This window comes from Rattus norvegicus, chromosome 11 (assembly GCF_021556685.1).
Source record: "Rattus norvegicus strain SHRSP/BbbUtx chromosome 11, alternate assembly SHRSP_T2T, whole genome shotgun sequence".
In the NCBI taxonomy this organism is placed as follows: domain Eukaryota; kingdom Metazoa; phylum Chordata; class Mammalia; order Rodentia; family Muridae; genus Rattus; species Rattus norvegicus.
Window position 1 is genome coordinate 98,759,460 of NC_141544.1, and position 25,040 is coordinate 98,784,499.

General features: G+C 39.1%; 1 protein-coding gene across 3 annotated transcripts in view; it reads right to left on the bottom strand.

The window, feature by feature from the left end:
• The window catches only part of Prkdc (protein kinase, DNA-activated, catalytic subunit), a 217,066-nt gene that overhangs the window by 55,441 nt on the left and 136,585 nt on the right, over window positions 1–25,040 (bottom strand). For all 3 annotated transcript variants that reach the window (NM_001108327.2, XM_087576674.1, XM_087576675.1), the window contains 10 exon segments: window positions 484–592; window positions 883–1,107; window positions 3,523–3,711; window positions 4,833–4,971; window positions 8,220–8,425; window positions 11,796–11,975; window positions 21,045–21,176; window positions 21,499–21,611; window positions 23,502–23,717; window positions 24,810–24,999. In NM_001108327.2, the coding sequence (NP_001101797.2) occupies window positions 484–592; window positions 883–1,107; window positions 3,523–3,711; window positions 4,833–4,971; window positions 8,220–8,425; window positions 11,796–11,975; window positions 21,045–21,176; window positions 21,499–21,611; window positions 23,502–23,717; window positions 24,810–24,999 (1,699 nt within the window).

Consider the following 25,040-nt stretch of genomic DNA (forward strand, 5'->3'; position numbering starts at 1 on the left):
ACATTTCACTTTTAGAAAAATGTTCTCTCTTAGATTATTGGATGGTTATTCAAAGGAAAAAAACCTACATGATCTACTAATGTCTAATCTTTCCAGCTACTCCAAACTATCCCTTCAGATTCACCACTCCATCCCATTGACAGTAAGGCCTCTATTGTGGTAGTAATCTTCTGGGGAGGACTCTACAAGTCCTTATCTTACACAGTACACTTGGGCTCCTCCTTAGGAGCCTACAGGCCCATTCCTGGAGTCACTCTCTGAGCATTTCAAGCTGTCAAAATTTTGTTTGGCTTATTTGCAGTACCCAGAACAGTGGTGCTAGACTGTCTTAAACACTTAACCTAGTGATGTCAAACAGTGCACTTTAAGAACACACCCAAAGCAGTTTTCTACACACTAAGTTTGGTTTCACTAAGCAAAAATTCAGGCGCTAAAAAATCCCTCTACAATTAGAAAGGAAAAAAAAATAAGTTAAAGACTTACCATGTTTACGTATAAAATTGAGGAACTCCTCAATTTCTGCTAAAGTCTGTACAGACTGTAATTTGGCGAGTCTACTTCTATACAAGAGGACATCAATACTAGAATAATTCTAGGAAAAGGAAGTCAGGCTTGTTATAAAGGGAATTTGCAAATTAAAACTTTGAATACAGTTTTAAAAAGCATGATATAGCAACTATCCTAAAAATGTAAGAATCATTCAGTGTATTTCAGAGTACTTAACAATTATGCCTTGGAAACAATTATTAAATGAATTAAAACTTAAAATCTAGGATTTCAATTTACATTTTGGTCTAACTATATCAGTAAGATTAGTGTAATATAAAGATACTTAAAATTATTATAAAGACAGTATATATCATATAGATCTATTTGCCTTACTTGCATGAAAATCTGAATGGCATTTTTAATGTAGTATGTGGCTCTGTCAATATCATCCTGTAAGATGTAAAGAAGACTCAGCTCTTGACTATACTGAAGTTCTAGGACCATCTGCTGCAGCTCTTTGTGCATGGCTTCATCCACAAATGTTAGCAGAGACTGGTTGTCTTCTCCTTGAAGCAAGAGCTTCAGTTTGCTGCGGATCACATAAGGAAGATACGTCTCCTGCAGAACAGCAACAGTCAACTCTTGACTTAGAAAGCCAATCTAAGTGAATGCAATTATTTTCTATCTGAATATTCTTTGGAATAATGTTAAAGCTCATATATTTTGTCAGGCTAGAGGGAGGTTTGGTGCAATAAACTTTTATTGAACCAGGATCAGAGAGTCATGCAGAAGGAAAAATTTTCATATAAGCAAATATGCATAAATTCACATAAATTCATATATAAAAACACACATACATATTCATATACCGCCATGCAAACCAGTTGGGCCCAGCTACATACTTATCTCATAATTACATACTTACACACACACACACATCCATACTTATATTTGTTTGAAGTAAAAGAACAAGTGTCAGTGAAGAAAGGACTCATTCTGGATGAAAAATGAGCTCTAATCTTTATAGCAATAAGAAAGAAAAAGCTCCTACCCTTTTATTGCTAAATGAATTAAACTCAAGTCTGTAAGAAGAAAGCTTTATCCTCTTTTAAGGATAAAGCCTGCCTTGCTGTTAAGAAAAGACCTGTTCCATCCCATGGTAAGGGGAAGCCTACCTGTTCTTTCTCTCTCTCTGCAGTTTCTTCTCTGTCTCCTTTTCTCTCTGCATTCTGCATATTACTCTCTTATTTTCTAAGTTCCCTTTTAATTTCTGTGATGGTTTGCACATGCTTGGCTCAGGATGGCACTATTAGAAGGTGTGGCCTTGTTGGAGGAAGTGTGTCACTGTGGGGTGGGCATGGAGACCCTCCTCCTAGCTGCCTAGGGAATTCAGTCTGTTCCTGGCTTCCTTTGGGTGAAGATGCAGAACTCAGTCCCTCCTGCACCATGCCTGCCTGGATGCTGCCATGCTCCTGCCTTGATGATAATGGACTGCACCACTGAACCTGTAAGCGAGCCCCAATTAAATGTTGTCCTTTATAAAACTTGCATTGGACATGATCTCTGTTCACAGCAATAAGGCCCTAACTAAGACAATTTCTAAGTTAGGCTATTCTGTTGTCCTCCTTCTAATCTTGCTCTCTCCTGCTCTGATATGATAATCCTCTGTAATGTATTCTTTCTTAGTTTCTTTGTACATTTTCTAGGGGAATAGATCACAAGCAACTTCTTTTAAAAAGAAAAGTTCACTAAAAGTTCAAACATAAATCCAAATCATAAATTGAATTAAAAAGTCTACAACAGAGAAGTTTATATATGCATCCACACGCATACATGCCATCCATAATACATTCATTATCTGTCACTAGCTCTACAGGTTCACTGAAAGTTTAAAAGCATAATCTTTGTGACTAAGTTTTCATTGAAGTTTTGTATAGATAAACCTAGTCATTTTTTTATTTTCTGTCTTTGCACCTACAATAAATTATTAGTTTCCCTTTTATGACCTTTGATTGTTTTTTTTTTAAATAAATCTTTTTTTTTCTTTTCTTTTTTTCGGAGCTGGGGACTGAACCCAGGGCCTTGTGCTTGCTAGGTAAGCGCTCTACCACTGAGCTAAATCCCCAACCCGATTGTTTTACAATCTCTTGTAATGTGTTCTAAGTTGTAAATGCCTGCTTTCTATCTCAGAAGCAATTAACTGATGACACTTGAAGAATTGCAGAGTTCTCATTGCAGCATTATTATCAGAGAAGACTTGATAACAGTCCTATTAAAATGGGCTTAATAATTACTAGTATAGTTTAAGGAATTCCTATATAATCATCATTAAGAATTAAGGAATTATCTTTTTGTCTGTACAAAATCAATATAGGACAGAACACCTTCATTGTTCTGCAGAAATCTGCTCACAACGGTAGTCTAATACCTAGTGATTGTTATATATATTTAATAGTAACAGGAAAAGCGTATTAATAGCAGGAATCCTTCTGCAAATGTAATCCCTTTGGCCTTGACAAAGAACAGAATATCTATTATGCCTTAATGGTAAAACCATCTCAGGAAGATCACCTGCTGGAATTTTTTAGCTTCTCCTAGATGGCTCCTGGCAAATGTGGATTATTTTCTAATTACAAAATACATAGGTTGTTCTATAGAAGAATGAGATCTTCATGAAGTTGAAAGACACTGTGGATACTGCACACAAATTGAGGATTACAGCACATGATGCAGCATGGGTGCAGAAGGAGCTATGATAGTTTCTTTTGGTGGCCACAATGCACTGTCTTAGTAGCACAAGAAACAATAGGAAATGTTCTATGTGGTCACAACATGAGGTAAATACCTAATGTAAAATACATCCCACTTATTTTGAGATGGCTAAACAGTGATGTGAAACTTATACCACAGAGTTTTAATATGGACATGCTTCAAACTACTATCTCAATCTTGCGAAATTTAAGTTTTATTAACTGGGAAACACATAACCATTTAAAACATTTATTTTAGTTACTGAAAAATAATTCTACCCACCTGGTAAAATGGTTTGCTCCACATTTTACTTAGATCAAGAGAGTTCTCACTGCCTATATTGACTGTAGACCTGTACTCAAGTTCTTTCCATTGAGAGAGGTTGTTGTAACAGTCAAGGGATGCCATCTCCCAGAACTCCTTCTCAGCTTCTGTGGGTTCACCATCTAACCACTCCAATTTATTTAAAGCCTACAGGAAAAAAAAAAACACAAAAACTAGCTTATTTTATGGAGTTGAAATAACATAGATGCAAATACATGTTTTTAAAGGGGGTACTATAGCATACATACTAAAGGCAATCATTTCAGAGTTACGGTAAAACGAGAGAAATAGGATTAATATTCAAAATAACAGTGAATGGAAGAAAAAAACCAACAAACAAAACAAGGGGGCTGGAGATGGCTTAGTGGTTAAGAGCACTGACAACTCTTCCAGAGGTCCTGAGTTCAATTCCCAGCAACCACATGGTAGCTCACAACCATCTGTAATGCGACCTGATGCCCTTTTCTGTTGTGTCTGAAGACAGCGATGGTGAACTCATATAAATGAAATAAATAATTCTATAGAACAATACAAAACCAAAAGGACCCTTAAAGTAACAAATGAGGCCGGGCATAGTGGCAAGCACCTTTAATCCTAGAACTCAGGAGGCAGAGGCAAGCAGATCTCTGTGAGTTCTAGGACAGCCAGGACAACAAAGCTAGACCTTTGTAGTTAGTAAAAAACCAAACCAAGCCAAACAAAAAAAGACCCCAATGAGAAGAAAGTCATCTCACTGAGAAACTTACCAGGAAAGCCAATCAAATGATGCAAAATTTGCTTTATGACATGCATTTTTTGTACTTATACAAATTCATTGGAAAAGTAAAGCTAAGGAGATCTATAGACTATTGTAGATCTATTCAAAGTTGAGATCATTCACTTAGTCTTATAGACTCAATAGTCTTATAGACTACATATTCTAAAGTTTGACACCTATTATCTTTGTCACCTTGCAGTGAAATAAAACATAGAAAACCAACTTACACTCACAATCAAAGTTTATTTTACTTTATCATACTTTTTCTAAAAGAAAGAAAACAAACTAAAACAGAAATTATAAAAATAACAGCAATCATAGAAATATTTGGAACTTATAAAATGCTTTGTCTTCTTTCTATGTTGTCTTAAAAAGACCAAGATACAATAAAAGTTATGTCACAAGTGGTTATTATAAAAATACATTTAACAGTAAAGCTAACAGTTCTTTTTTACATGTACAGAGCCAAGGTGGTTAGGCAACTGATATATTTGCCAGAGATTGACTTTACCTCCTTATACAAGTTAGCAGCTTGAAAATAATCACTTCTGGCTTCTGCTAACAGTGCGTTCTGAGTGTCCTGCTTTGTTCCTAACTCGCTGCTAAAAATGCCATGGAGGACATCATATTCCCCAATTGATCGATAGAGTCTGAAAGAAAAGGTCAGATCACCAAATAAAACTATTTACACAATTTTCATTGATGTTGAATGAAGATGTCACACAGATGACAAACAAGTAGTATTTTGTTGGAAATATAAAATTGAATGGTTCTGAAATTTCTTTTAAGTTTTACTTCTGTAACTAACCACGAAGAACAAGTTGTTTTAATGTACATTTGAAAACAAAATTTAGAAAGCGGCTGGTCCTAATTTAAGACCAGTCTACACTACACTATGGCACCCTGTCTAAAAACTAAACCTATAAGTATAAAAAGCTCATCATGTATAAGGCTTCTGCAGGTGGTCTGTTTGGAGCTTCTGTCGAGCCCCAAGGTAAAGCCAGAAGCAAGTATTACCTCTCATCCCGTTGATGTTTTAGTCTATATTCTAGGGGCTACACTTAGACACCAAAAATTCCCCTATAGCCTTAATACTCTTAGAGCCCTTACTCATCTTTTCATCTCAATAAAAATCTGGCTTGCCCAGCATAGTGGTGCATGCCTATAATCAACATCAGAAAGGTGAGGCCTGGATAATGAGTTCTACGTAAACCTGGGCTACATAGCAAACTTACAAAGTCTATCACTATAAAATTCTCAAGTTCATGTTTATAAAGTTTGTTTCCTTCTTCTTTCAAGTTCTTGCAAGTTTCTTTTCAAATCCAAACCTATATGCCACCTTTTCCTGACTATAGTTACCAGACCAGACACCCAAGAACTTCTTCCTTCGTCCTTCTCCCGCTTTCTGGTTTACTTTCTGATACTGAATCTGTTTTATTAGTCAAACAAGCTTTGCTTGGGAAAGTTGGTAAATGCCTGTAATCTCAATTCTCAGGGGGTTGAGGCAGGAGGGTTGCAAGTCCAAGGCTGGCTGAGGGTTATAGAGTGAGCTCAATGCCAGTCTGATCAAGACCTTGTCTCCATAGGGGTGGGAATAGTTGTGGAGAAAAGAGGTGGAATTGCTCAGGCTTTAATTTAGTGGAAAAGTGTTTGCCTAGCTTCCTTATAAGGTCTTGGGCTTTTTACCAAGTACCAAGGGAAGGGAGAAATGTCTATGAATAGCAAGTTGTACAGAACCTGTATGAATCATGAACTTACTAAATCTAAACTAGGTAAAATTGAATAAACGTGGTTCTGTTACAGCCTAGATTCTAGAGGTCAAAGGTCAGAGGCAGGGGTGGGTACGTGGGTGTTGAACGGCAGCAGTTCATAGTCAGAAGTTGAAATCAGAAAGAGATGTTATGTACAAGCATAGAAAGAAATCCCCATACATAACTTGATCAAAATGATGACCAAAATACAAGACTAAATTATTTAATAAAGTTATAAACAAACATGCTAACTTTAAGCTTGTAAAGTTATATATTCTATAGCAATCATCAATCTATCTACCTACCTATCATTTCCTCCCTCTCCTTACCCCTGCCTGCCTACCTGTTATTGGGGATGGAAGTGGAAGCTAGCAACTCAAGCATACCAGGTTCTGCAATGGAGATAAATCCTTATCTAGTCCGTCCTCTGCCCTGTGACTCATACTTCAAAACAGAGTATAATTTCAACTACCCTTGAACTGAGATCATCCTGCCTCAACCTCCTACATGCCAGGCTTACATGTGTGCCTCATAATTGCCATTTCTGTATGTGTGTTTGTATGACACAAGGTGTCAATCAAACATCTGAAGCTGTGGGAGGTATAAAGAGGCTCCTCTGGCTTATCCTGGCCATTCCCATCTCTGTTCTGGTTAATTACGTTTTAAGTATATACATTTTCTATAGGACTCATTTCTTGCAGTATCAGGGATTGAACCAAAAGGACAACATAATCCCCATGTGTCTCAATGTAAGGATGAGGCCTGATTTCAAGGAAAGGCTGTAGGGCCCCAATTTCAGGGACAGGCCAAAAACTCCAGAACAAGATCATAAAACCTTCTCCCAAAGAACTGCCTGGAGATAATCACAAAAATAGGGAAATATCTTATCTCCAAATGGTGGCATCTGTGCTGGGCAGCCCAATTTCATCACATGGTTGAGCTTTAATGCCATAGGAATGCAGACCACAGACCACAGACCCCTAGTACTCCACCAATGAAATTTTAGACTAACTAGTCCTTCTAGAGAGTTTCCTGGTTCCCTACAAGGCCTGTGAAACTTTATCTGGGGTTGCCATTTTGGAGAATGGTTGATCCCCCAAGGCTAGATGTTTGTGCAGAATAAATGCTCTTTAGCTTTGCATTCTATCTGAGTCTAGGGTCTTCATTCAGTGATTTCGGACCCTTACAGAACCTACAGACTCACACATGCCAATGAAGCTACAACACTGAGACCCACAACACAGATTTTAGTCTGTGAATAATGTCTAATCTGTTTCACTTCTTCTGTACCTGGCATAGTGCTTTACAAAGTCACCATGCACAATAAAAACACTGACTGATAATAATGGTGAAAGGTAAGGAAGCTAAGCTTTTCACTCAGAGCCTAAAGACCTAAAAGCTGACCAACTGTTTCAAGTTTTTTATTTTATTTATTGTGTGTGTGTGTGTGGGGGGGGGGGTGGTAAGCATGTGGAGGTCACAGGACAACTCTCAGAAGTTTGCTCTCTCTGTCAACTGTGGGGTCTGGGGATTGAACTACAGTCATCAGGTTTGTGAATCAAGTGCCTTTACGCTCTGAGACATTTTAAAGGCCCTCTGAATTCTGACTTAACATCCTTCCTAGGATTAGGCTGGGCTTTCAGATGCTAAAACAAAGGAAATGAAAGAATCAGACATATACAACAGTATACTACAAAGCATAATTTGTATTTCTAGACAAAGTAATAAAAATACCAGGAGTCATTGGAAACTAAGTATTACAAGGTTACTCAATGTTTCTTCTTTAAGAAAAATATTCTTTTTCATGGCCATTCTTGACACATGGACTTAAAAATCTCAGCCTGAAATGTTATTAGCTTATTAAAAATTTTATTATGTGTGTGTGTGTGCCTGTGTGTCTGTCTATCTGACTGTTGGCCAGAAGAGTACTAGATACCCTGGAGCTGGAGTTATGGATGGCTGTGATCTGCTCAACATGGGTACTGGGGACCCAAACTTGAAACCTATCTGAAAATGAGTTCTTCTAACCACAGAGCCATCTCTCCAGCCTCCTTACCAGCTCATTTCTTTTTCATAAAATAAAGGCAAAGTTTTACTGTGTTACTTTGAGTTATTGTTCATCTGAGAATGGTACACCCCCAACTTACTTAGCAAGTTCCATCCACCGGAGAACATCGGGAGGCAAGCAAGTCTTGCCCCGGATTCGTTTGGTGGGTGGTTCCTTGGGCAGCAGGTGGAGTAGGGCCTCTTCCAGAAGACGAATACCTCCAGGCTGTTGCAGACTGGCCAGGCATCCCACTCGAACTGCGGCTGGGTCAAGTGTCAGCAAGTCTACGTGTTGGCAACTTATTTCCTATAAAACCACATATAGCTGTGTAGCATATAGGATTTGAATAACATCATCACAAATGATTATTTCATTTTATTAAACATAAGAAAAACAACTTGGACTTGTAGTAGTAGTAGACAGTGATATAACAGAAGTGTCTGTGCAATTCTATTAGCAAAATTCTTAGCAACACTGAATTTCTGCAGAGGAAAAAAATACCCCTTTACTGTTATATTTCCAATCCAAACATTAATTTACATCAAGAAAAACACTGACAAAATGTTAAAATTAAGGATGCAGAGTTTTCAACCATATAGACCCTCCTTCATACTTGTAAGCTATTTAAAGGAATATTTATGCTGTAACTTTAATTGTTAAGAAAAGCAGCTGAAGAACAGATTTTATATTTATTTACCAAAACGTAAGTATAGTGACTTGCCTGTAAGTCAGTCAAAACCTTCCCTTTCAAGAGACTGACTTACTTAATGATACTTGAAAGGATGATTTCATGAGTTATCACAATGACCGATAAACATCAAAATAATAAAAAATAACCTCAGCTCATTATCCAGGGCAATGTTCACACTGACAGTATTTCAAACAGATTGGTGTTCAAATGTGCATCTCTGCCTCTGGACTTATGTGGCGCCCTAAGAACTTGGTCTCAGGCTTCCCTTGAAGTTGTTAACACATGTACCAGACACTGTCCATGTGGCTGCTAACACTGAAGGCTATAAATTCTCCAAAGCAATTAAATAAAAATGTTTGTCATCCTTAGAAAGGGCTTTTAGTACAAAAAAGAAAACTCAAATAAAATCATAGCTCATCAATAAGTTTCTAAGCTCCAAGCAGAGGATATATTCATATGTTGGTGATAACCAACAGCTATTTAATAGATTTTAGGGCTCACTCGGCAGGAGGAAAGCCAAGCCTGGCTTTGGAAGTTTTCCATGCTAGTGAGGTCACAGCTACTAGAAAAACAAAGATCTGCTACTGCCACTTGGCTAGTCAAGCATAATTCCTTACTATATTCTAAATCTCATCCTTATATCCAGATAAGTATAGCTACTACCCCCATGAAAGAAGCTTCTCTATAGAAAATGGAGACCCTCACAGAAAACCACAACTAGACAAAATTTGGAGGTCAATGGATGGTAGGGAAACCCAGTACCAATTGATACATATAAATCACACATCCTACACGGGTCAGGAACATTCCTGAAGAAGGGACATTAAGATTATATAGCCAGAATACCAGGAAGTCTGCCGTGAAATAGTCTCTTCCAGAAACCACTGCATAAGTGACCGGACGGCAATATCAACACACACAGTAATGTGAAAGGGGTTTAAAGTTCATGAGCTCCCACTGCTAGTCAAAGAATTCTAGGTAATTAATTACAGCCAGGAGAGGGAAAGGCTAGGGGAGTTAGCCTCTCCCAAAGATGATCTCCTTTACTGGTTATCCGACACAACGTGGTCAGCTCTGAAGCCAAATACACACAAACAATAAAAAAAGACTAAGCAGATTGGACCGATACATTTATACATACAAATATATAAACTATTTAAGTAATTTGGCAGTAATAATCAAAGAAAAAGAGGCTGTTACTTTCCAATTGGATCTGGGGGGTTTAGGACAGACTGTAGGGCAAAAAGGGAAGGAGGAAATAGGATTTATTCTTATTTTACTGTGTAAGTCCCATCTCCTAGAGTTATGGTTACAGGCAGTTGTGAACCACCTAACCTAGATGCTATGTTCTGAACTCAGGTCCTCTGGAAGAGCAGGAAGCAATACTAACTACTTAACCAGCTCTCTATCTCCTAAAATCACTTTAAAGATTTAAACATTATTTTATTTATATTTCTTGTGTATATATGTGTATATATAAAGGAGCAAACGTGTAACATGCAAGTTCATGTGGAGATTAGAGGGCCACTTGTGGGAGTCAATTCTCCATTCCTCATGTGGTTCCTTGGGGATCAAACTCAGAAGATCAGGATTGGAGGTAAGAGCCTTTACTTGTTGAGCTTTCATGTTAGCTCGGAAGTCATTCATTAAAATACGGTTATCTAGCTGGAGAGATGGCTCAGTGGTTAAGAGCACTAACTGCTCTTCCAGAGGTCCTGAGTTCAAATCCCAGCAACCACATGGTGGCTCACAACCATCTGTAATGAGATCTGATGCCCTCTTCTGGTGTGTCCGAAGACAGTTATAGTGTACTCATATATAATAAATAAATAAATCTTTAAAAAATATCTATCAGGTGTAGTTAAGCAATAACTGAAAGTATATTTATGCCGAGTTCTCTGTTGCAGCCCAGTCTCCTTAGAGAAAACTTCGTTAACCCATGACTAAGTACCTGTACTGACAACTATACCTGACTCAATCAAGAGACCACTTATATAACCTGCCCTATATAATTCTAATAATCCCAAATCATTCAAGAGACCACTTACATAACCTGCCCTATATAATTCTAATAATCCCAAATCAATCAAGAGACCACTTACATAACCTGCCCTATATAATTCTAATAATTCCAAATCATTCAAGAGACCACTTACATAACCTGCCCTATATAATTCTAATAATTCCAAATCATTCAAGAACTACAGCATGATGCCAATTTATTCTTTGTTTTGTGTTTGTCAGTGACACTTGTGAAGAATGAACATTTAGGGGGTGGCATGGATTTTGTCTCTTTGTAGCTGTGGCTACTTAGAACAAAGCTAGGCATATTCTCAATCACCACCTCAAGGAAGGAAAGAGTTTGATAAAATACTACAGAAGGAAAAACAACTAAAGGAAACAGAGGGTTGAGGCTGCAGGAAATGGATTAGTTGTTAAATTCTGAGCCATGCAAACAGGAAGACCTGAGTTCAGATGACTAGGAACTGTGTAAACTGCTGAGTTTACATCTAGAATTCCAGCACTGGGAGGCAGAAAGGATCAGGGAGCTTGACAACCAACCTTGCTATGTCAGTGAGCCCCAGGTTCAGGAAGAAACATAGTAAGGCACACATTTGGAACAGGCATACATGCAGGCAAACATTCATTCATTCATTCATTCATTCATTCATTCATTCATTCATTTATATATGCACATATGCATACTGTTTAATCAAAACTCCAAAGAAAGTGGTTAATTACAATATGCAAATTTGATTTCAAATTATTGTCATATACAAGGGTAGGTTTAGGGAGTAAAACTAACAAAAAACAAAAAAAAAAAATTACATGTGCCCACTTAGAAGAGATAACCGAAAGAATACATTTAATGTTAAACACGTTTGTTTTCTCAAATATCAATTTGGGAAACAAAGTGATAGCATTAGGCATGTGGTGTCAGAGCAGAGCAGTAGTGAGCAATAAGAAATGTGTGCAGGCCTTTACCTGGATGCAAGAGACAAAGGGTGGAAAGAACAAGAAAGTTGTATTGAGGAAGCGGTTGAAGTCTTGAAGCAAATTTTGGATGATGATGTTCTTTTCAGATGTGGTCCTAAATTTATGCATTTCTTTCAAAATCCCAGAAAACAAGCTGCTGAAGAGTTGTTTTGCAATTATTGGGTCTTTCTGTTAAGAATAAAAAATACACATAAATCACACCTGATGTAAAGGTTCTATAATTCACCAGCACTATTTTAGAGCTTTGCTTATAATACAAACCATTAAAAACACATCCATTATACGTCTAAATTCAGTTTACAGAGTTTTAACAGCCTATTACACAAGGGGAGGAGCACCTGGCTTGATATAGATGATGATGAGAACACAATCATACAACTCACCTTCTAAGTTGAAACTAGGATTCCAGCGTTTCATGTTTTGAACAGTCTAAGCAAGGAAGTTGTCATGTGTTTGGTGCCGTGCTTATGAAGACCTTTGAACAATGACTTAAATAGAGTTCCATGGCCACAGGAGCACTATCCTTGATGCATGTATGTAACATGCATGTATGCACAGTGAAGATTTCACGAACGTTTCCTAGCTATGTATTCTTGTGCGGTGAAGGACCACATACAAGAATAAAAATGAGCTTCTGGTGCCCACATATGGCAGGGACCAGAGACCTGGCGCTGGACCCGATAAGACACAACCCACAATCCAGTTGTAGCTCAATTGCCCAGGTATTCTGACGCATCCAGGATCACAGGATCACAGCATCGCAGGCTCATAGGAAGGACAGGCTCCAGACAGAGACAGGGAGGCCAGATAACACCAGAGATAACCAAACAGTGAGAAGCAAGTGCAAGAATATAAGCAACACACACAAAGACACAACAAAGAAAGAGAACTTCAGACCAATTTCCCATATGAATATCGACGCAAAAATACTCAACAAAATTCTGGCAAACCGAATCCAAGAGCACATCAAAACAATCATCCACCAGGACCAAGTAGGCTTCATCCCAGGCATGCAGGGATGGTTTAATATACGGAAAACCATCAACGTGATCCATTATATAAACAAACTGAAAGAACAAAACCACACGATCATTTCATTAGATGCTGAGAAAGCATTTGATAAAATTCAACACCCCTTCATGATAAAAGTCCTGGAAAGAATAGGAATTCAAGGCCCATACCTAAACATAGTAAAAGCCATATACAGCAAACCAGTTGCTAACATTAAACTAAATGGAGAGAAACTTGAAGCAATCCCACTAAAATCAGGGACTAGACAAGGCTGCCCACTCTCTCCCTACTTATTCAATATAGTTCTTGAAGTTCTAGCCAGAGCAATCAGAAAACAAAAGAAGGTCAAGGGGATACAGATCGGAAAAGAAGAAGTCAAAATATCACTATTTGCAGATGATATGATAGTATATTTAAGTGATCCCAAAAGTTCCACCAGAGAACTACTAAAGCTGATAAACAACTCCAGCAAAGTGGCTGGGTATAAAATTAACTCAAATAAATCAGTTGCCTTCCTCTATACAAAAGAGAAACAAGCCGAGAAAGAAATTAGGGAAACGACACCCTTCATAATAGACCCAAATAATATAAAGTACCTCGGTGTGACTTTAACAAAGCAAGTAAAAGATCTGTACAATAAGAACTTCAAGACACTGAAGAAGGAAATTGAAGAAGACCTCAGAAGATGGAAAGATCTCCCATGCTCATGGATTGGCAGGATTAATATAGTAAAAATGGCCATTTTACCAAAAGCAATCTACAGATTCAATGCAATCCCCATCAAAATACCAATCCAATTCTTCAAAGAGTTAGACAGAACAATTTGCAAATTCATCTGGAATAACAAAAAACCCAGGATAGCTAAAGCTATCCTCAACAATAAAAGGACTCCAGGGGGAATCACTATCCCTGAACTCAAGCAGTATTACAGAGCAATAGTGATAAAAACTGCATGGTATTGGTACAGAGACAGACAGATAGACCAATGGAATAGAATTGAAGACCCAGAAATGAACCCACACACCTATGGTCACTTGATTTTTGACAAAGGCGCCAAAACCATCCAATGGAAAAAAGATAGCATTTTCAGCAAATGGTGCTGGTTGAACTGGAGGTCAGCATGTAGAAGAATGCAGATCTTTCCATTCTTATCACCCTGTACAAAGCTTAAGTCCAAGTGGATCAAGGACCTCCACATCAAACCAGACACACTCAAACTAATAGAAGAAAAACTAGGGAAGCATCTGGAACACATGGGCACTGGAAAAAATTTCCTAAACAAAACACCAATGGCTTACGCTCTAAGATCAAGAATCGACAAATGGGATCTCATAAAACTGCAAAGCTTCTGTAAGGCAAAGGACACTGTGGTTAGGACAAAACGGCAACCAACAGATTGGGAAAAGATCTTTACTAATCCTACAACAGATAGAGGCCTTATATCCAAAATATACAAAGAACTCAAGAAGTTAGACCGCAGGGAAACAAATAACCCTATTAAAAAATGGGATTCAGAGCTAAACAAAGAATTCACAGCTGAGGAATGCCGAATGGCTGAGAAACACCTAAAGAAATGTTCAACATCTTTAGTCATAAGGGAAATGCAAATCAAAACAACCCTGAGATTTCACCTCACACCAGTGAGAATGGCTAAGATCAAAAACTCAGGGGACAACAGATGCTGGCGAGGATGTGGAGAAAGAGGAACACTCCTCCATTGTTGGTGGGATTGCAAACTGGTACAACTATTCTGGAAATCAGTCTGGAGGATCCTCAGAAAATTGGACATTGAACTGCCTGAGGATCCAGCTATACCTCTCTTGGGCATATACCCAAAAGATGCCCCAACATATAAAAAAGACACGTGCTCCACTATGTTCATTGCAGCCTTATTTATAATAGCCAGAAGCTGGAAAGAACCCAGATGCCCTTCAACAGAGGAATGGATACAGAAAATATGGTACATTTACACAATGGAATATTACTCAGCTATCAAAAACAACGACTTTATGAAATCCGTAGGCAAATGGTTGGAACTGGAAAACATCATCCTGAGTGAGGTAACCCAATCACAGAAAGACATACATGGTATGCACTCATTGATAAGTGGCTATTAGCCCAAATGCTTGAATTACCCTAGATGCCTAGAACAAATGAAACTCAAGACAGATGATCAAAATGTGAATGCTTCACTCCTTCTTTAAAAGGGGAACAAGAATACCCTTGGCAGGGAAGAGAGAGGCAAAGATTAAAACAGAGACTGAAGGAACACCCATTCAGAGTCTGCCCCACATGTGGCCCATACATATACAGCCACCCAATTAGACAAGATGGATGAAGCAAAGAAGTGCAGACCGACAGGAGCCGGATGTAGATCGCTCCTGAGAGACACAGCCAGAATACAGCAAATACAGAGGCGAATGCCAGCAGCAAACCACTGAACTGAGAATAGGACCCCCGTTGAAGGAATCAGAGAAAGAACTGGAAGAGCTTGAAGGGGCTCGAGACCCCATATGTACAACAATGCCAAGCAACCAGAGCTTCCAGGGACTAAGCCACTACCTAAAGACTATACATGGACTGACCCTGGACTCTGACCTCATAGGTAGCAATGAATATCCTAGTAAGAGCACCAGTGGAAGGGGAAGCCCTGGGTCCTGCTAAGACTGAACCCCCAGTGAACTAGACTGGTGGGGGGAGGGCGGCAATGGGGGGAGGGTTGGGAGGGGAACACCCATAAGGAAGGAGAGCGGGGAGGGGGATGTTTGCCCGGATACCGCGAAAGGGAATAACACTCGAAATGTATATAAGAAATACTCAAGTTAATAAAAAAAAAAAAAAGAATATAAGCAACAGAAACAGATTTGACTTGGTGACATCAGAATCCATTTCTCCCACCAGAGAAATTCCTGGATACCCTAACATACGTATAAAGGAAAATTCAGATCTAAATTCTCTTTTCATGAAGATGACAGAGGACTTTAAGAAGGACATAAATAAGTCCCTTAAGGAAATACAGGAGAACACAATAAAGCAGGTGAAGGAAATGAAGAAAACCATCCAGGATTTAAAAATGGAAATAGAATCAATAAATAAAACTCAAAGGTAGACATTCATGGAGAAGGAAAACCTAAGAAAGAGATCAGGAGTCATAGATGCAAGTGTCACCAACAGAATACCAGAGATAGAAGAGAGAATCCCAGTGGCAGAATATACCATAGAAAACATTGACACAATAGTCAAGGAAAATACAAATACATGTGACAAAATTTAATACCCCTTCATGATAAAGGTCTTGGAAAGATCAGGAATCCAAGGCCCATACCTAAACATAGTAAGAGCAATATACAGCAAACCCGTAGCCAACATCAAACTAAATGGAAAAACTCAAAGCAATCCCATTAAAATCAGGAACAAGACAAGCCTGCCCACTCTCTCCCTAACTATTCAATATAGTACTATAAGTCCTAGCCAGAGCAATTAGACAACAAAAAGAGAACAAAGGGATACAAACTGGGAGAGAGGAAGTCAAGATATCATTATTTGCTGATGATATGATAGTATACTCAAGTGAGGCCAAAAGTTCTACCACAGAACTACTAAGCCTGATGAACAATTTCAGCATAGTGACTGGATACAAAATTAACTTAAACAAATCACTAGAGTAGCCTTCCTCTACTCAAGGATAAACAGGCAGAAAAAGAAATTAGGGAAATGACACCCTTCACAATAGTAAAAAATAATATAAAATATCTTGGCATGACTCTAACCAAGCAAGTGAAAGATTTGTATGACAAGAACATCAAATCCCTGAAAAAAATTAAATGAAAACCTCAGATGATGGAAAGATCTCCCATGCTCAAGGATTGGCAGGGTTGATAGAGTAAAACTGGCTATCTTCGGTAAGCATTCTATAGATTCAATGCAATCCCCATCAAAATTCCAACTCAATTTTTCTACACAGTTAAGAGGAGCAATTGTCAACTTCATTTGGAATATCAAAAAAGCTAGGATAGGGAAAACTATTTTTAACAATAAAAGAACTTCTGGGGAAATCACCATCCCTAACTAGTGATAAAAACGGCAAGTCGAACAATAGAATAAAATTGAAGACACAGAAATGAACACATGCACCTATGGTCACTTGATCTTTGACAAAGAAGCTAAAGTCACCCAGTGGGAAACAGGATGGCATCTTCAATAAATGGTACTGGTTCAAGTAGTGGTCTGCTTGTAGAAGAATGCAAATTGATCCATCCCTATCTCCTTATACAAAGCTCAAGTCCAAATGGATCACAGACCTTCACATAAAACCAGACACACTGAATCTAATAGAAGACAAAGTGGGGGAAGAGCCTCGAACACATAGGCACAGCGGAAAATTTCCTAAACAGAACACCAATGGCTTATTCCTTAAGAGCAACAAATGGGACCTCATAAAATTGAAAAGTTTCTGTAAAGCAAAGGGCACTGTCAATAGGAAAAAAACAGCCACCCATAGATTGGGAAAAGATATTTACCAATTGTATATCCAATAGAGGGCTAATATCCAAAATACACAAAGAACTTAAGGTAGATTCCAGAGAACCAAATAACCATATTAAAAAGTGGAATACCAAGCTAAATAGAGGATTCTCAACTCAGTAATCTTGAATGGCTGAGATGTACTTAAATGTTCAACATTCTTAGTCATCAGGGAAATGCAAATCAAAACAACCCTGAGATTCCACCTCACACCTGTCAGAATGGCTAAGGTCAAAAACTCCGGCAACAGCAGATACTGGCAAGGATGTGGAGAAAGAGGAACACTCCTCCATTGCTGGTGGGACTGTAAGCTGGTACAACCATTCTGGAAATCAGTCTGGAGGTTCCTCAGAAAATAGGAAATAGTTCTACCCGAGGACCCAGCTTTAGCACTCCTAGGCATACACCCAAAAGATACTCCAACATGTGACAAGGACACATGTTCCTGTTATAGCAGCCTTATTTATAATAGCCAGAAGCTGGAAAGAACCCAGATGCCTTTCAACAAGAGGAATGGATACAGAAAACGTGGTACATCCACACAATGGAGAACTACTCAGTTATCAAAAACAATGACTTCATGAAATTCAGAGGTAAATGGATGGAACTAGAAAATATCCTGAGTGAGGTAAGCCAGGCACAAAAGAACATACATGTTATGTACTCACTAATAATTGGATATTAGACCCAAAGCCTACGATGCCCATAATACAATCCACAGAACATATGGAGTGTAGAAGGAAGACCAAGGTGTGTATGCTTCAGTTCTGCATTGAGGGAAAACCGGACGATTATGGGAGATGGAAGGAAAGGGGGACCGAGGAGGGAGAAAGGAGGGAGAGGAAATAGGGTGGCAGCATCAGGAACTGGAGGAAATGTGAAAGAGGTACAGAGGGTCAGGAAATCGAACAAAAATATGTAGCGGGGGAATGCGGGAATGGGGATAGCCATAGGAAGGTCCCAGACACCAGGGAAACATGAAGCTCCCAGGATACAATGGGAATGACTTTAGCAAAAATGTGCAGAGAAGGGGAAGACAGATCCTGTAGAGACCTCCTAGGCAGATAGGCATGGTCCCTGGTCGAGGGATGGGAACACCCACCTATCTCAAAATTTTTAACCCATTAATATTCCTGTGCAAAGGAAGAACAGAGACAAATAATAGAACAGAGACTGAAGGAAGGGCCAAAAAGTCACTGTGTCACTTGAGACTCACCAAAGTGAAGTGGTACTTGCTGACAGGAACCTAGTGTGGTGGTTCCTGAGGAAGTCCAGCTAGCAACTGACCAATGAAGATAAGAAGTGGATGATTGGAACCAACCATCAGATAGAGCACAGGGAACCTGGTGTGGAGCTGGCGGAAGTACTGGAGGAGCGGAGGGGGACCTGCAACCCCATGGGAAGAACAGCATAGACTGGCCTGGATACCCAATTCTCTGAGTCTAGACCACCAACCAATGGCTCCACATATATATGTAGCAGGGGTTGGCCTTGCCTGACAGAAATGGGAGGGGGAGGTCCTTGGTTCCGGAGAGGCTTCATGCCCCAGAGTAGGGGGATGCTGGAGTGGTGGGGTGGGAGAGTACTCTCATATAGGCAAAGGGGAGGGCAGATGTGGGGTGGGGGACTGGCAGAGAGGGAACCAGAAAGTAGAATATCATTTGAGATGTAAAAGAAAAGAAGGATTAATAAAAAAATAAGTTAAAAAAGAGAATAAAAGTGAAAAAGTACTCTATTTTATAAAAGCAACATCAAAATCAACGAACCATGATTTGTCTTTAGGTAAAACATCTTTAAACTCTCATAATATTATTATACAAAATTTTATAAAATTATTTAAAAAACTTGTTACTTTTCCAGTCTGTGGAAAAATACTACCATCCACTTCATCTCCTATCTACTGTTTTGTAACCTGCTACTTTGATTCAACATGCTATTAACAGGTTTGTTAGCTGACTACTTATCCTTGAGACCTATGTAGGAATCCCTTCACTTGTCGGAGAATTGTAAATACTCATGTCTGTGAGACCAACTACAGTAGTGACTGAAGTAAAAATGTCCTAATCTGGATGTGGAGGTGCACACCTTTAATCCTAGCTCACAGCAGGCAGAGGTAGACAGATCTGTGAATTTGAGGCTAGTCTGGTTTACATAGTGAGTTCCAGGATTATGAAGAGAGACTATGCCTCCAAAAAATTATATGAAATAAATTAACTTTAATCAATCCAATTAAAAAAAACAAAAACAAAAAAACAAAAAAATCCCTCAGCATCAGATAGTGCTGCCTGCTGGGCCTCTGACAGATGCTCCCCTTTGCTGCTTCCATGGGTCCCAATCAGGGGGAGGGGGTGGGGGAGGGGATAGATCAGCTTAGCTTCTTCTGGCTCACCCTAGCAGCATATACAACATGTACTCCATAAACAATCATTTCTTTTTAAGATTTATTTATTTATTATAGATGAGTACACTGTAGCTGTCTTCAGACACACCAGAAGAGGGCGTCAGATTCCATTACAGATGGTTGTGAGCCACCATGTGGTTTCTGGGAATTGAACTCAGGACCTCTGGAAGAGCAGTCAGTGCTCTTAACCACTGAGCCATCTCTCCAGCCCAACAAACATTTCTTAAATAAAGTACTAGAACTAGAAGTGGATAATTAAAGTGCTAGAATACCTCTCCTCAAAGAACAAAAAAAAATGCAGTCTTGCCTCTTTAAAGCAATATGAACCAGTTCTGTTTTCTAAACACAAAAGGTATGAGTTTTGACACAATCTTAAGCCTGTAACTGCCAACAATATTATACATGGTGGTTTGCTCTGGTCTAAAGAGAACTCAAGGAAGAGCAGATATCCACTCTGCATAACAGGCAATAAACAGTGCACTAAACAACTTAGAAATGAAGAGCACAGGAAGACAGGTGTCTCTTTCTTGCCTGATACTCAGAGATACCTATAGCTTTGGCCACATATCCAAGCACTGGTAACCTCCAGTCTTTATCTAATCATAATCTCAATGGCATAAGACTATTTGGAGAATATGGTATAAGAATATGAAGGTACTTCATGGTGACAAAAATCCTGTGAAAAGTTACATGATTATGCATGGACAAAGTTCTATATGTGAACATATGGGAAATAAGGACAATGAATGAGGTCTCTAATTTCTTGATGCATCTACGTAAAGGTCTCAATATTTTACTATAGTAATATAAACTGTCTCCACTGGAGGAAGCCTGGCAAGGGTACTTGTCTAATACAGTTAAAAAAACTATTTTCAATTCAGAATTATTTAGATCAAAAAGTATACAAGACAGTGATCTAAATGACTTTTTAAGCTCTTCAAACTTTATGCTGATATTTTTCTCCCATTATTTCATTCTGACATTGAGTAAGAAATATAAATGTCGATCTGATTGTAAAGATCTCCTTGTGGCTGAGAGCACACTTGCCTGACGAAGGCACTTAGTGTTAGTGCACACTCTCAGTAACTGTGTTAAGGTCTCCTCATAAGACAAGAAAGCACAGAAGTAGGAAATGTGAATTAGGGTAGTCCTTAAGTGTACCATTTAAGGGAAATTGCCACTTCTGTAAGACCATTTTTTTTCCCCTAGACATAGTAGATCCCTAAACTACACACAGAGTTTCTAATGTGACCATAAAACATGGTTCTAATGTGACCATAAAACATGGTATCTGGACAGACCTGGGCCACAGCCTGCAAGGGGGTGATCAGACTGCTGTGCTGGATCTGGATATCAGGAAGGTCGCCATGACGATAACTTCTGTAAAGAACAACCTGGGCATCCTGCTTCATTTTTAACTCACTCTTGATATCCTATAATCACCAGAAGCAAAGAATGAAAATTGAGATTTCATATACAGATAGTAGATTGATCTATGTTTCAATATACCATATTGAATTTCTTGCCATACCTGAATTTCTTGTTTGTTTATAGACAGGACCTGTAAACCTGCCATGCTAGCTCTTTTCTTTTAAAACCAGATATCATGAATATCCTTTATGCACAGTGATGTCAGAAGATATCTATACCACGCTGTTACTGCAATTTTGTAGACCAATATTGGACAGAACTTATTTCCTTAGTATACTGTCTGTGAGGCAATATAAGTATTGAATTCTTGAAGAAGATACAAACCTTTTCTAGTTTTTGCTCCATGAGACCCCTTTTGGCATACAGCAAACTCAGTTTTTCTTGGTCCTTTAAAAATCGTCTGCGTAATCTCAGAATTTCTGTCTGGCTGTGAGTGCCTGAAGAATATAAGGCAGGTTTGCCAACTCATGGTCAATTAAACAACATGTACAGTTGACTTCCATTCTTTCCCAGGATCCCAAAAGTGAAAGTGTGGGCTAATCTCTACTTTTAAGTAGTCATTTAGTGACTTGTTAAGGACACAAACCAATAAGGAATAGCAGGAAGGGCAGTGGAGCAATTCTGAACTCTAAAGAACACGAGAGCTATAACTGTCTCAGGAAGCTGCAATTAAACGGTGGACAAAGCATGGACCCAGTGCGGTTACAGCCGAATGTTCATGGTCTGCGGCGACCAGCCCCATGGGGGAGAAAGCAAGGACATGGCAGCAGATCTGCAGGAAGTGTGAGGTGGAAAGGCCAGTCCAGCAAATAGTGCCAAGAGGGCTAGGAATCCTGCAGCTGCCTTTCTCCAGTGGATCTAAAGAGTAGATCAGGTAGCATATTAGGTCCATGAAAGGTCTGCTGAGTGAGCAGAGGGTCTCCATACCATGGGCAGGAAGGAAGCTGGAAAGGGAAGGTCTGTAAGAAACTTAAGACAAAATATTGGCTGGTAAGATGACTGAATGATAAAGGGCTTGTTGTCACCCCTAATGACTTGAATTTGATGCCCTGAGAACCACATAAGAGAGAGGATTTCTGAAGTGTTCTTTGACCATTGCATTTTGGGTAGGTGTCCTCCCTCCGTCTGTCTGTCTCTGTCTCTGTCTCTCTCATACCCTCCCCTCCGCCCGCACACCCACACACACCCCACATGCACAAAATTAATAGGCATTTTTTTAAGAAGACAAAAAATGTTGGGAAAATACCAATGTATAATTCAGGGAAATTTGGATAAACGTGAAGATCTAAGCATGTAAGCCAAAATGATTATCAAAAAAATAAAAGGAAAAAAAAAAAGATCGTATACAAAGGGACCCAATCACAAGAATGATTTTGTCAAAGAGCACTGAGGACAGATTCTGAGACATAATTAGACAGAGGATGTGACCTTAGGCCATGACCAGGTAGGTATAAAATGTGTCATAGAGGGCGAGGACGACAGACAAACCATAAATGTCAGTCATGTGAAGCCAGAAGATAGTAAATAATGATGTAGAGAAAAGCAGCAGTAAAAACCATGGCTTGGGGCTGCAGTGCTTGCTGCCCAGTCAGAGGACCATTGCTCAATTTCTCACACCTATAACTCTAGCTCCAAGATACAGCACCCACTTCTGAGTTTTGTAAAGAGCTATCTTTTCCCCGGCCCTTTCAGTGCTGAGTCTGGAGCCCTACCAGGCTTTCTGCCATTTAGGTATCACATTGGCTCTGAAATGAGGTCATTCCTACCTACTTATTATCAAGCTGCTAAGGCCCAAAAGGTCCATGTTTCCCAGGACATCAATCCAACTGGAATATATAGAATTACCAGCATGAATTCTGCTCTACACAAACTTTGCTTCAACTAATTTTGTGTTCCTTCCACTCAACATAAATGTCACTTTCTTCCTATCTTCATCCTTTTTCTCAGTTCTCTTCCTGCTTCCTAGGCTTCCAGGATCTTCTAAAACATCCTTCCTCTATCTAGTCTTTCCAAATGCTTGCTCCACACTCTGTCTGGATTTAAAATTTCAACCCTGACGCTGGCTTACAAATTCTATCCCATTCACTGCTCTACCTACTCCAAATGCTCCCCAAAATTCAAGAAATAAATGCTTATCACACACTTAAAAGGACACTGAAAAATAATGTTTTCAACATAGTAGGTGTCCAGACAACAATTTCCTAATTGAATTTTGATGATTTCTTTAGTTTTCAAGGAAATATAGACAGTCAGAAATATGCTCTCCCCACTTAAGCATCTGCATAAGGAGACAATGCACTGGAAGCACGTTCCAGCTGTTAACTTACCACTTTTTACTTGGTTATCCACCTCATCACCAGGCAGGCCCAGCTTTTTTGTCCCGAAGTCAGGTCCTACTGACTTCCAGGATACTCTTTGTGACTTTTCACTCTTCTTGTGGGAAAACAGCAAGGAAGAAGACAAGGACTCTGAAGAGAAGACTGTATGATCTGCCATTAGGTCAATGCTGCTTCCAGTTAGCCAATCAAATGAGCTCCTTTCAACTACAACACAAAGGAAGAGAGCACTGAGGATGCTGCCACCAGGCAACACAGCATGAAGCATAGCACAGGGTAGCAGAATCATAGAAGCATAGCACAGGGCAGCAGAGTCATAGAAGCATAGCACAGGGCAGCAGAATCTGCTGGCAGACAGGTACTGGGCATCTGCAATTACCTGTGACACTGGGCTGAGGCCAAGGTACTTGGTATAAGATCCAAAGCAGACCAGGCACCTGGGCCGCAGGACTCACTATATTTAGAGTGAGTGTCACTATATTTAGAGTTCCAGTGTGATTATTCAAATTAGTTTTCCTTTCATAAACAACTGAATGGGAAACTAATTATATAAAGGAAATTGCTTAAGTGTTTATACCAAACAACTAAGTGGACTAGAAAGGTGACTCACTGTTTAATAAGAAACTTGCTGACCCTGTAGAGGACCTGGCTATGGTTCTCAGCAGCCACATTAGTTTACAAAACATCTGTAACTCCAATTTCCAATTTCAGGAGTCTGAGCCCTCCTCTAGCCTCTGCTGGCACCAGGCATATACATGTATACATGTAGGTAAAATACTCAAACATATAAAATAAAAATGGTTAATGCTATTTTGCTCTTGAGTTAAGATACTTTAAACGTGACACCTTAAATAATTTTATGTAAAATCAAACCAAACCCAGCAAGCCACAATCAGATTTTTTTTTAAATAATCTTTTTCTCCCTCTTAAACAATGTGGAAAACCAAAAGTAACACTTACCACTTCAACCATTTTTAAATGCATGATTCAAAAGCATTAAGTCCGTTCCATCGACACTATGCAGAACACTTTCCTCTTACAAAAGTGAGGCTCTGTAACTATTTACCTCTAACCCCATCACCTCCACACAAACCCTGAAAACTGACACTTTCTCAAAGGATCAGGCTACTCTGAAGACCTCCATTGTTTTTCTTCTTAAATGACACTTCTTCCTTATAGCCTTTGTGACTTATGTTATCACTTTCTCTTACCAAAAAAAAAAAAAAAAAAAAAAAAAAAAAAAAAAAAATCTATGTCCTTGCAACAGAAATTGATGTCAAAGGCCTGGCCAGGTATTACCTGAAGTTTGTGTTGGAGTGAAATCATACTGCTGTTGGGTGGCCCGCACTTGTCCAGGCTTCTGCCTTCGGTCTGACGGGGACCCTTCTTGGGTTTGGGTATTGAGAGTACTTGGAAAGGCCTGGGTCTCAATAAACATCGGGGTAAGAACAGTACTACGAAAACGCCAGTCAGGATCTATAGTATATTCCTATAGAAAGAAAAGTTACAAAGAACATGATGTTCCTTCTC